We start from the raw sequence: 12,113 nt of genomic DNA, 5'->3' as shown, positions 1-12,113 counted from the left end.
AAACTAAAATCTAAATAAACTGATTTTTTTAGACTTCAAAGTGAATTTTTAATATTTTTATGACTTTGTTATAAATAATTAATGAATTTAGATCGACTTTTATGTATTATTGTATAAAATATAAAAATAAAATGATATGAATTAACGTATATATTTGATAAAAACCAACAACTTTGATTACAAAGTTATAACTAAACATTATAATTAGCGATCAAAGAATTTGATACATAGATTGATGTAAATAAACTTCAATTTTTTCAATTAAATCCATTAAAACGTATCATAAATATTTTTTCGAGAAATTGACGATACTGTATTAAATAATGTTTTACAAAATTTGGCAAAAAAATATAAAAATATATTATGACTTTTTTTCATATTTATATAAACAACTTCAACGACTATTATTGTAATAAATCTTTATTTATAAATTTATCAAAAATATTATGTTTGTATTGTCGAACGTTTTTTTTAAGTTTTGTAAAAAAAAATTTCAAATTGTTTATCATTAATAAAGTTGGAAAAAATATAAATTAAAAAAAAAAAAACTTGAAAAAAATTTATATATATATATATATATATGTGTGTGTGTGTGTGTGTGTTTTAGGCTAGAAGATGTCTGAAGATGTTAGAAGACTCTGGTCCACATCTGCGTCAAGAAGAGAGCGCGCATACATTTTTAGGTCTACAGTATTTAAAAAAACAAACAGTCTGAGAAGGCTAATGTCTGCGCGTGGTCTGCGCGGCCCAGACAGAAGAGGTCACGCAGATCTGCAGACAAAAAACAAACACTACCTTAGTGTTTAGTGATTGCTAGTGATCGTGGTTATTTGTGGTGGGAGGCTGCTGGGAGCACAATCTACCACAACCAATTAGCTTCTTTTCCTCTCTATTTCTCTTTGCACATTAAGTAATTAATATATATATATATATATATATATATATATATATATATATATATATATATATATATATAGTTAGGATTAAATATGAACCATAAATATTGTGTGAATGTATTACTACTTCTTGTCTCTTGGATTAAAAAAAATGAATGGTTATGATTTGATGATACATGTTATTAGCCTAGGATACTATGTACTCTATAATACACCAAATTAATTACAAGAATATTTTACTCTATTAACTTATATTTAAAAAAATAAATCCCTTATTTGTATCCTAGTTTGATGAGATTTTTATTTAATACTAGATTATCATATTTTATAAAAAGTTATAATGGATAATTACATTTTTTATTATAACGCAGGTTTATATTATATTACGATGGACACATATTTTTTTTTATTCTTATAGACTATGATTTTATTCAAGTTATTTTTTGAGAATTAATATTCTCAAAGAATACATTTAAATATATTCTAAAAAAAACAAGTTTCATCAAAATAATAATCATATATTTTTTGTAAAGTTGACACATTCTTTTAAAAAACATGTAAAAAGTAAGAAAAATACAAATTTCACAAAGCATAATGCATTAGTTAAGAATATGATAATTCTCACAGAATATATATTGGTGCGTTCTTTAAGAATATTAATTCTATCAGAATGGTTAATAATGACAATGTGCATTCTTAAAGAATAATAATTCTTTCTGAATGATTGAGAATGATAATGACTAATAACGCATAAGAAAGAATAATAATAAGAGAAAATGGAAAACAATTATGCAACAAAACATGTTCACATTAGCAAAGCAAACCTACATTCTGGTTGATTCTAAAAGAATACATGAAAAAAATACAACTATATGAAACATTCTTGATGTACAGATGGTCGATTTGCAAACCAAAACATGCCCTATTCTTGAAATAATATACTGATATTCTTGATTCTTTTTGAAACAACACCATTCTTGATAGATATTATTGTTGGAAAGCTTCTCTTTATCCCATTTCATTAGTAGTATAAGGAAGACCTGTATATGGTATTATACAAACTTGTTAGTTTGGACAGTGATTTGTAAAACATGCATATATGACATGAAAAAGAACATGAATGTAATTCTCCTGTGAAAACATCACATATTTCCTTGAATAAATAATGATTCTAAGCACCATATTGAAAAACATGACATCTTTCCTTGAATAAATAATGATTTTAAGCACCAGACTAGTATATTCAAATCCTAAACATTGATGCATTCCAATCAAAAGATATGATATGCTAACGATTTACCATTAATATGTGTAAATTTGAAAGCATAATTAAATTGACATCAGTTAACTCTATCTTTTACAGATTAGATAGTGAAGTAGATACGAAACCTAACATATGGGCTGTCATAAACGCCAAAAACGAAATCGATGAAAAATTTACCAAATCTAGTAGGATATTAGAGCCAAGAAATATCGATAAGAAAAAGAACAACACCAAAACCTCAGTAAAATAAATCCAAAAGGTAATCTTTTACTTCCCAGTCAAAAAATTTTGATTACTAACCCACCAGAACATCCTAGAAAACACTTATATAAAATTCCCTACGGATTTTTGTCAAACTGTTTGAAGGCAGTAAATAGGTGTTCTTTAAAAAAGCTTGATTCGAACAAGTTTAATCAAATTCTCTGATAATGAATACTCTGAGGCTTTTCATCAAACAGTTTGAAGGCAACAAATGCGTGTTCTCTAAGAAACCTCGATTAATCAATTTTACTGTACAACTGGGTTGAGTACTGATGCAATAATCTAATGTTCATGTACCTTGTCCCAATTTATGGGCAAATCGAGATTTAGGGCAACGATACTTCCGTTTTTCCTGTTGTAGATAGTGTGCCGGTGGAGATAAAGCGGTCTGATGATGTTGTTGTTGGCTGATTTCGGGTTTTTAGTGGTGGCATGTAAAGCGATGTTGAACCAGAGAATTGATAATGGTATTTCTGGTGATGTCCCGTACATTTGGTGATTTGTAACTACTCCATGATTTAAGGGAGATATTTATAAATGTATGATTTGTTTTTTTTATTAAAATAATTGTTAAAAAAAAATTCAAAAATCTTCATTGGTCCACAATTGGTTATACACTCACATAATACTTAGAGTTTTTATATGAACCTAACTCTCTCTCTCTCTCTCTCTCTCTCTCTCTCTCTCTATATATATATATATATATATATATATATATATATATATATATATATATATATATAAATTAGAAAAATAAAAGGGATATAATAATATGGAATGATGGATATATCAACCACCACTAATGATATGTCGGAATATAAAAATATTTATTATATGTATATATGAGTGACAAATTAAATAAATATTATGTAACTAAACATGAATACATGACTAATTTTAAATATATTTATTATGTGTAAATCACAAATTATAAAAATACTATTTAAATCCTAATACATTAGGATTCAATATTCCTTTTTTTTTACATATTAATGCACAAAGCCATGAGAAACAGTATAATTTATATGTTTTATGTTTTTGCGATAAAAGTTTTGAAGATTGGCAAATTCGGTCCCTATGCTTCCAATCAACAACGATACGCCATAAAACCACCACCTATGCTTCCGATCAATAATGATACACCCTAAAACCATATCTCCTTCAACCATCTACGAATCAACAATTCGTCTCCAAACTTTCTCTTTACTTTGTAGAAGCAATTGATGATGCATGGTTGGACGTCTATGGCCCCGAGCATGCTTTCAGATCTTGATTCTTTAGGTTTATTAGGGAACCGTTAAAGATGGTGTGTATTCCTTCAACAGACCTTCTATTAGATCATATGAAATTGGAACTGACCCAACCTCAATTATAGAGACTTTACTAAATTAATAAGATGGTGTAGGAAGAAAGCAAAAAAGAGGAACTGAACTACTAAAGGGCTGAGATTGTCGCCACCTGGCATAAAAGATAGTAAAAGAAAAAAACCATGTTTTTATTTTCCCTATTAATTCATGCATGGATAATGTGCTTAAATGAGTAATGATATCAACATGGATAAAGTGTAATACGCAGAAATTATGTTTTTTTCCTATTAAGTATTCTATGGATAAATTGACTTGACTGGGTAATTAATATCTGGAGGGATAATATATATATATATATATATATATATATATATATATATATATATATATATATATATATATATATATATATATATATATACACACACACAAAGTCTGTTTTTTAACTAAATAAACAGTCTACATGAGACTAAACATGATTTGTTTGTATATTAGATGAATATAACTTAGACAAGTGGATATGAAATCAATGAGGCAAAATCTTTTGTGGAATAGTGCCAAATTAGTGAGGAGATGCAACGTTCTCATGTAGGGGCACTGACACATAGCCAAAAGGTCCTTTGTGTTATGTAAAAAATGATCGAGCATCTAAATTCAGGTTTTATTGATCCTTAAAAGTCAAATGTCTTTTGTGCCTAGCCCACACAGTCACCCCTTCACTCGCTTTATTTCCTTCTTGATGTCATATGTGACACGTCTTTTCAACTAAAGTTAAGACATAAGCAAACCGCCACAAATCCAGTAGTCATTGTTTCATGTAAAGGAACAACTTTTTAAACACTTTTTAATCTTGCACTTTCTACACTGAACCTTATTTTTAATAAGCAACAAATCTGAGTATTACATATATAAAAAATGTGACAAAAAGTCTAAAAGTTCATTTTGTTTATGGGTTTTTATGGGATGCGGCTGAGATAGCAGCAACGGTAGCGATTTCTATATTTGGAATTGAATTTGAAAAGACTCAAATTTCTGTAATGTTTGAGCATGCAAATAAGTTAGAGTTGCACAATGTTCATATTTAGTTGGTGTACATTGAGTTTGACACACAAATTTTGTCGGGTAGGTTTTCATATGGCTAACTTGAATCATATTGCATACGACTTGTGCCCTTTTGTTTCATTAAGTTAAGAGAATATTTTGCACAATAATATGTATGAATGTGGTTTTCATTGGTTTTGGTGGTAAAAAATAAAGGTATTGTATGTTATGGTTTGGCAAACTATGGACATGACATCACCAAGTCTGTCTTCGAAATCCACTTCTTCAACCGGGACTTCCACCTATCTCACTTACAAATAGCTTCTTTTTATGGGATTCAAAGGTTTTTTTTATTTTAATCTATGTTTTTAACATGTTTTCTACTCTTTATGCTAATGTTTTTAATTTATGTTTTTACAAAACCCATATGTAGCAATTGTTGATCCATGTGGTTCAAGCACAACATGAATCATTACCATATAAAATGTTCTTAAATTTCTCAATTCGTAGATATCCTTTTCGGGTAGATTCTATCATGACTTTTTTTTTTTTTTTTAATTTTCAAGGTTTATAATTTTTTTTTGAAATAGACACGGTCTCGGCAAACTAGTTTCAAATTTGTTTTTTAAGCTGATGGTATGTATTTCACATATATAATGAAGGTACCATGTTGCTAAGATTGAATGGGTGCAGGATTTGTCTCCATCAGAGAGGATGGATGTTTGATGTTAATTATTTGGTAATTGTACTTAGCCATATAAACATATTAGGGATATCAACTTTCATTTCTTTTTACTACAATATTGTACTTTTAATTTTTTTTTTCTTATTAAGGCATTCTACTATCATTTCTTTTTTTTAGGACATTATACTCTATTCAATCTATCCAATTTTAACGGTATCCAATTGCTTTGTATTTGGATGACATTTATATTGATAAAAAAAATAACATGGAAATAGCATTGTACTCTCTTTTGAGTTTTGGCAACGAGTATTTTAAGAGGTTGAAATATTTTAAGTATGTCGTCGAAACCCATTCAAACCTGCATTATCAATCTTCATGGTCATTTTATTATATGCCAATTTTTTAAGATTTGTTTATTATAATGTTATATTATATTATATTTTAAATTTTTATTTAATTGTTCATTTTATTATATGTCACTTTTTAACGATTTGTTTATTTTTATATGTTAGATTTTATTATATGTCAGTTTTTAACTATTTGTTTATTATAATGTCATGTTTATTTGTTTATAATATTATATGATAATTAAAAAAAATATTTAACTATAGCAATGATATCTAAATAGAAACCATTTTACTATTAGACTTTTCTTGGACAGTGGTATTTACTTTAAACAAGAAGTTAATAATCTAAAAGGGTAACTTTTGAAATATTTTAGTTTTTCACTGCTTTTAACTTCTGCAACTTTTAGTTTTGGTTTTGTGTAATTTTACATCTTTAAAAGCTAAAAACTACTTTTGTCGAAAGACTTTTTTACAAATAAAAAGCAACAACTACCAACTACCAACTAACTACCAACTAGTTTTGTCAAACAAGCTTTAATCAACTTACTCATCCTTGCTACTTGCATGCTTAGGCAACCTTGGAGTAGGGACAACCTCCAGTGGGATCTTCTTGTAAGCCACTATTCCTAACATCTCTACCATGTCAACTTCCTCTGCCTTAAACCCTTCTGGCAATGACCATTCGAATCGGTGCAAAAGACTCCCCAACATTAAGGTCACCATGTTCATCCCCAACTGTGCACCTGGACACATCCTCCGACCCGACCCAAATGCCAGCAACCTAAAATCATGTCCTTTTATATCAACATCTTCTTCAAGAAACCTTTCGGGTTGAAAAACCAACGGTTGTTTCCATGCATGCGGGTCACGACCGATTGCCCATACATTCACGTAAACCCTACTTCCTTTAGGAACACCAAAACTTCCGATCTTTAAGTTTGTTGTGGCTTGGTGGGGAAGCATTAGTGGCGTAGGAGGATGCAACCTTAGGGTTTCTTTAACCACACATGTTAGGTAAGGAAGATTTGGTATATCGGAGTCAGTCATAACTTCACCAAACCCTATAACCCTATCTAGTTCCTCTTGAGCTTTTCGCTTAACCGCCGGGTTTATTAGCAACTCGGTCATAGCCCATTCTAGGGCGGCAACAATGGTGTCGATCCCTGCAGTCACCATGTCCCACAATAGCCCACTAATTGTATTGTCGCTAAGATTATATTCTTCACGTCGACTCAATAAAGCATCCAAGAAACTTAAATTATTCTGGTGGGTGCTAGTGTTTTGGTTTTCTTTTTTCTGTATTATAATTGCTTGAAAGAATCGGTGGTTTCGCGATCCAATCCATTTGTTTTCGTTGTCTTTAAGCCAAGAAAGACACCGTAGCCACGAGACTTCTTCCACTACACCTAATGATACCTTGGCGCGAAACTGAGCCTCCAAGATGGCATTTAACTCCCCATTATAAGACACCAATGAGTTGCCAAATAACATTCTTGCAATGATATTGAACATTGTTTTCTTCAAACAATTCTTTACTACCAAAACTTTCCCACAATAATCTTTGTTAATGGAGTCGATCATAATTGAAACATCATTTTCCCTCGTGGACCTATGTGCTTCGAGGTTCTTTAGAGAGAAAAGTTCTACAACACAAAGCTTTTTGAGCTTCACAAACCGGGGTCCATAGTCAGCCCATGTGAGATCATCGCCATTTCTGCTAAATCTTGCAATCCCTATCGTTCTGTGTCTATTTGCAAGTTGATTGTCATGGTTCTTGAGAACTTCTTTAGCTAAGTGTGGGTTTGACACAGAAATGCAGATTGAGGAACCAATTTGAAACGATATGATGGGGCCATATACATGACACCATTTGGTTAAAAGACGAAAATCGTTAGGTCTTATTTGGTACATGTTGCCAACAATGGGCCATGGGCATGGGCCTGGTGGGAGGTTTTGTCCGAGTCGTCTATGCAAAGTGAAGATGATGATAATGATGAGGGTGATTGAGAGGGATAGAACTTCAATCACCATTGATGATGATGTGAGGAAGCCGAGTGTGGGGAACAAAGTCATGAGTTTTGACTTATTTGTAAAGAGAGGAGCAACTATAATATCATGTTCTTTAAGTGACATTTGTTTATAAATGGAACTGCATTCTCTTATTAATCAATGCAACTTCCATGCTCCTGAAAATATTACATTTGCAACACATTTGTTATAGCTCAACAAAATAATATATATTCTTTTTTATTATTTTAACAATTCCATCTTAATTTCATGATTTCGCATCATCCAACAGCAACACATAACACTTCCATTGCAAACTAAAACAATCGTCACAGATGTAGCTAATATCAAACATTTAATTCATACAGATGCTACAGCTACATTACTAAAAGACTAAGTTTCGATCATCTAATAATGCTCCACAATTAACAACATTATCATGATTACTAATAGATTTAGCGACGATCATGATGTGGGTTATTTGCATCATAGCGGTTTGACATGGCATCCCGATTTGCCCCATGACTTCTTCTATGGTCATTATTGTTGTGATCCACATGTGAAGATCTACTTACATATGAAAATACATCTGCACTAGGGGAAACTGAAATTTCAACCAAAAACATATCATCAATATTCAATAACTAAGGCTGCATTTTCTTAATAGGACTATTTTCAGTGATGAGGATCAGGAGGGCATTCCTGTCTTTTGCACACAACTCCAACTTTTATGTCATGGCATCATGTGAGAGACTTTACCTTGTGTATATGGTGAAATGGGCCCAGGAGAAACATCAACATTTGGCCTTGATTTGAAAGGAGAATTTGATGTAGTCATTGGTGAGGTTTGCAGATTTGGATTTGAATTTTGTGCAGACTTGTCTTGCCCAGAAATCTGTTTTTATGGAGTTCATATATCAATATTTTAAACTGGTAAAAAAATGAAATACTGTTGCATAAATTGATAAAGAAGTGTGAAAACAGTAACATAGGCTATCAAAATTGAGTAGCTAAAAGGAAAAGAGAATTACTCCAAATCTCAATGTTCTGTTGTAAAGAGTGACAAGACCAGAAAAAAGCTTGACAGCATAATCGGCAATCTCTTTGGTCTCATATTCTGCAAATGCAAAACCTTTTGGTCGATCAGTTTCCCTATCTCGAGGAATGTGTAAGTCAACCACCCTCCCAGCTTGGATAAGGATATCGTATAAAACCCTATCACTTACTCGTTCATCCAAGTTACCTGTGTATACACACACACACACACTCAAACATCAGTTATGGAAAGACGCATATAGCAAGTATACCACAAGATTCGTTTATATAGGATACACATAGAAAGAATTCACTATTGTAGTATTAAACAAATTCATGAATTTTGGGCGCAAATTATCCCAAATCGTATTCCATATGCCTACCTTTCCTGTATACACGTTATAATGGATTATTGATTTAGAGGACCGAGAGTTGAATCAATGGAAAAAAAGCGGTATACGTTAATCCAATCAAGATTCACTGGTAACATAGAACTCATATACATCTTGAATTTCAGCTAAAACCAAAAAGGGAATCAATACTCAGAAAGGATCGTCAACTAGCCCTAACAGTCTAACTCATTCATGGAAATTTACATATTGGAACAACATGAAGCAGACAAAATAGTAATAATAAAAGGTAAAATTGGTGTAGGTTTCGAAAATATACCGATGTACACTGTGCAATTAGGGTTGGCGGACATGACTGCCGTATGAAGAAGAGGAAAAAATTGTTGTAGAAGAAAGACAAGCGTGATTCTTGAGATTTTGAGATTCAGGCCTACGGATGATGAGGAATTGAAAGATACCAATTTCAAATTCAGTCAATTGGCGACGGTAAAAACTCCTTGAAATTTTGAAAAATGATTTAACTTAGTCTGTACATTTTAGTTTTTATTTTTATGGGAAAATTATAAAAATAGTCAATTTTTAAATTATTTTATAGAAAATAGACAAAAAAATCTAATATTATTAATCATCAAAATCGCAGATGATTAAGCTGATCTGCAATTTCTCCATTTGATCTGCGAATATGCAAGTCGGTAAAACACAAACGCGTGTGTAGAAAAAGGATGATAATGATGAAATATATAAGATGAGATGATGTTAAGATGAGAGGCTTTGACTTTATAAATGATCTAGTCGTATAGCGGAATATAGATGACGACCAAAGACTATTCTAGACAGTCTCAGTGGAACGTTGGTAGACTCACAACCTGTATGTATTTTTGAACTATGTGTTCACTAAAGATGTATTTCATCCCCCCATAGTTGCCTTATTGACATGCATTTGCTAAGGAATCCCCTAAACAATGTTGTCTACCCCGATGGTTACAATGATCCTTAGGGTAGGCCCCTTGAGACTAATAATTAGGGTCATAATGTGAAAATAACGGGAATGAGTAATCGGGTTGAATTGTTTGATGAAAAAAATTTAATTAAAAAATTTAATTATTGTGGGTTGAAACCCTATGTGCTCACCAGACCTCCCCAAGTCTGATCCATTCAGTTTCCTTGTATCACAGGTAGCGGTACGAAAATACATGTGTGTTGAGATGATTTTGATGAGAGGATAATGGAATGTAGGCCAATAAGTTAATGTACTATTCTAAGACATGCAATCTTTCGTTTATGCTTATGTATTATATTGACGATAATGTTGGATTAGTGTCTAAGTCCATAACTATTTTGGTATGTATTTGACCCGATTATGAGCATGGTCCTTTTGAGTTGCCTTCACCATAGCAATATGTAGGATGAATTAAGGAGATAAAAGTTTAATTATGATTTATTAATATATTATAAGAATAATATATTAAAGGAGAAATCATATTGTTTAATTAATATTAGTCAAGAATTAATTAATAATTAATTTTGTGGCTAAAAGAGATTAATTAAACTTAACGGACTTATTGTGTAATTATAAGATAATTACATAGATGGGCTTATGGACTCCATAGAAGGTGGAGTGGACGAATTCTATAGGGAAACCATTAGAAATCGTCCAACGCTTCTAAAGAAGGAGTCCATGGGTTGCTTAGGGCTTAAGCAGTCAAATTAGGGTTTCCTTGTTAGATAACCCTAATTGCCTAAGTATATAAGGAGCCCTTAGGCACCAAAAACGTGGCTAACACTTGGATTAGGGTTTCCAGCCGTTTTTGGTGCCTCCCCTCTCTTCCCACTTCATTCTTGTTGCTTAGTGGTGTTTGTGACTCCATTAGAGGTGCAACACTTGAGGCACAAAGCTTTCTGAAGCTAATGATTGATTGTTATTGCTATATAACAATCTAAGGTCATATCTAAACCCTAATTTATGTTAATATAATTAATTGTATGCTAGATCTAGGGTTTTGTGGTTTAAACATTTTTAGGTAGTTCCAGTTCCAAAGGGAAGGGCCCGACTTAACTGCACAACATCCCCTGATGGATTTTTCGCATTGATTGTTAGCATATTACTATGATGTTTGAAAAAAAATACATTTACTCTGATTGGTTTCAAACAAATGATTATGCAGATTTGATGGGTTAAAGATGAAAAAAATTGTTGGTATTTTCGGGATGTTACACCAAGTAAGCCATAGTTTACTCGATGTTACTTCAACTTGGTAATGGACACCGTCTCTCTGCTTCTCCAATCACATCGTCACCATTCTAATTTTAGAAACCCTAACACCATCACCTTTCTCATCCGTAACTAGGGTTTTCGTCTTCCAGATTTGATGACATCAAGGGTGACGATGAGAAAACTCTAGATGTTTAGATCTGGATGATGGGTGAGGGCGACGATCCTTCTTCTCCGACGCTGATGTAAGATTTGAGAAAAGGGGCGACGTAGAGAGGGTCGAAGGTGGCCACAACAAAACCCCCAAATGATAGGTAAGGGAGCAGTAGTGGAATTGGGGGCTCTATAGGTGGCAAAGGAGGCGTCGCTTTCGACCGAGTGAAGGAAATCTATGTATATGTGGATTTGAGTAAAATGTGGGAGATATGGGAAGTTTGGTAAGAGTTTTTGATGGATATGATAGACGGATTTCGGAATGTGGATTTCAAGTCAATTATGTTTGAGAGAGAGAGATAGAGAGAGAGAGAGAGAGAGAGAGAAATTTTGATTTCTATAATAAAAAAGTTCAAAAAAATACAAAGGGCAAAATCGATATTAAAAAAAATTAAAAAATAATCAGACCAAACTTACAATAAAATAAAAACTTTAGAGCTTTGATATTAGTATAATTTTTTTGGTTTAAAATGATACTTTTGGATATATGTATAA

The 12,113-nt window shown here is 32.0% G+C and overlaps 2 protein-coding genes across 2 annotated transcripts; both read right to left on the bottom strand.

The window, feature by feature from the left end:
* Positions 1-6,187: 6,187 nt before the first annotated feature.
* LOC111908828 (cytochrome P450 98A2) lies at positions 6,188-9,680 on the bottom strand. Its single transcript, XM_042896177.2, has 4 exons — positions 9,513-9,680; positions 8,840-9,051; positions 8,568-8,703; positions 6,188-8,412 (listed from the first exon to the last, which is right to left on the bottom strand). Exon 4 carries the CDS (start codon positions 7,932-7,934, stop codon positions 6,345-6,347), a length of 1,590 nt encoding a protein of 529 aa, XP_042752111.1. The 5' UTR covers positions 7,935-8,412; positions 8,568-8,703; positions 8,840-9,051; positions 9,513-9,680; the 3' UTR covers positions 6,188-6,344.
* LOC111908798 (uncharacterized) lies at positions 8,264-9,546 on the bottom strand. Its single transcript, XM_023904598.1, has 4 exons — positions 9,513-9,546; positions 8,840-9,051; positions 8,568-8,703; positions 8,264-8,412 (listed from the first exon to the last, which is right to left on the bottom strand). Exons 1-4 carry the CDS (start codon positions 9,544-9,546, stop codon positions 8,264-8,266), a joined length of 531 nt encoding a protein of 176 aa, XP_023760366.1.
* Positions 9,681-12,113: the final 2,433 nt, after the last annotated feature.

The sequence above is a fragment of the Lactuca sativa genome, chromosome 6, assembly GCF_002870075.4.
Source record: "Lactuca sativa cultivar Salinas chromosome 6, Lsat_Salinas_v11, whole genome shotgun sequence".
Lineage (NCBI taxonomy): Eukaryota > Viridiplantae > Streptophyta > Magnoliopsida > Asterales > Asteraceae > Lactuca > Lactuca sativa.
The sequence above is the reverse complement of the archived record's forward strand: the minus strand, read 5'-3'. Positions and strand labels throughout refer to the sequence as shown.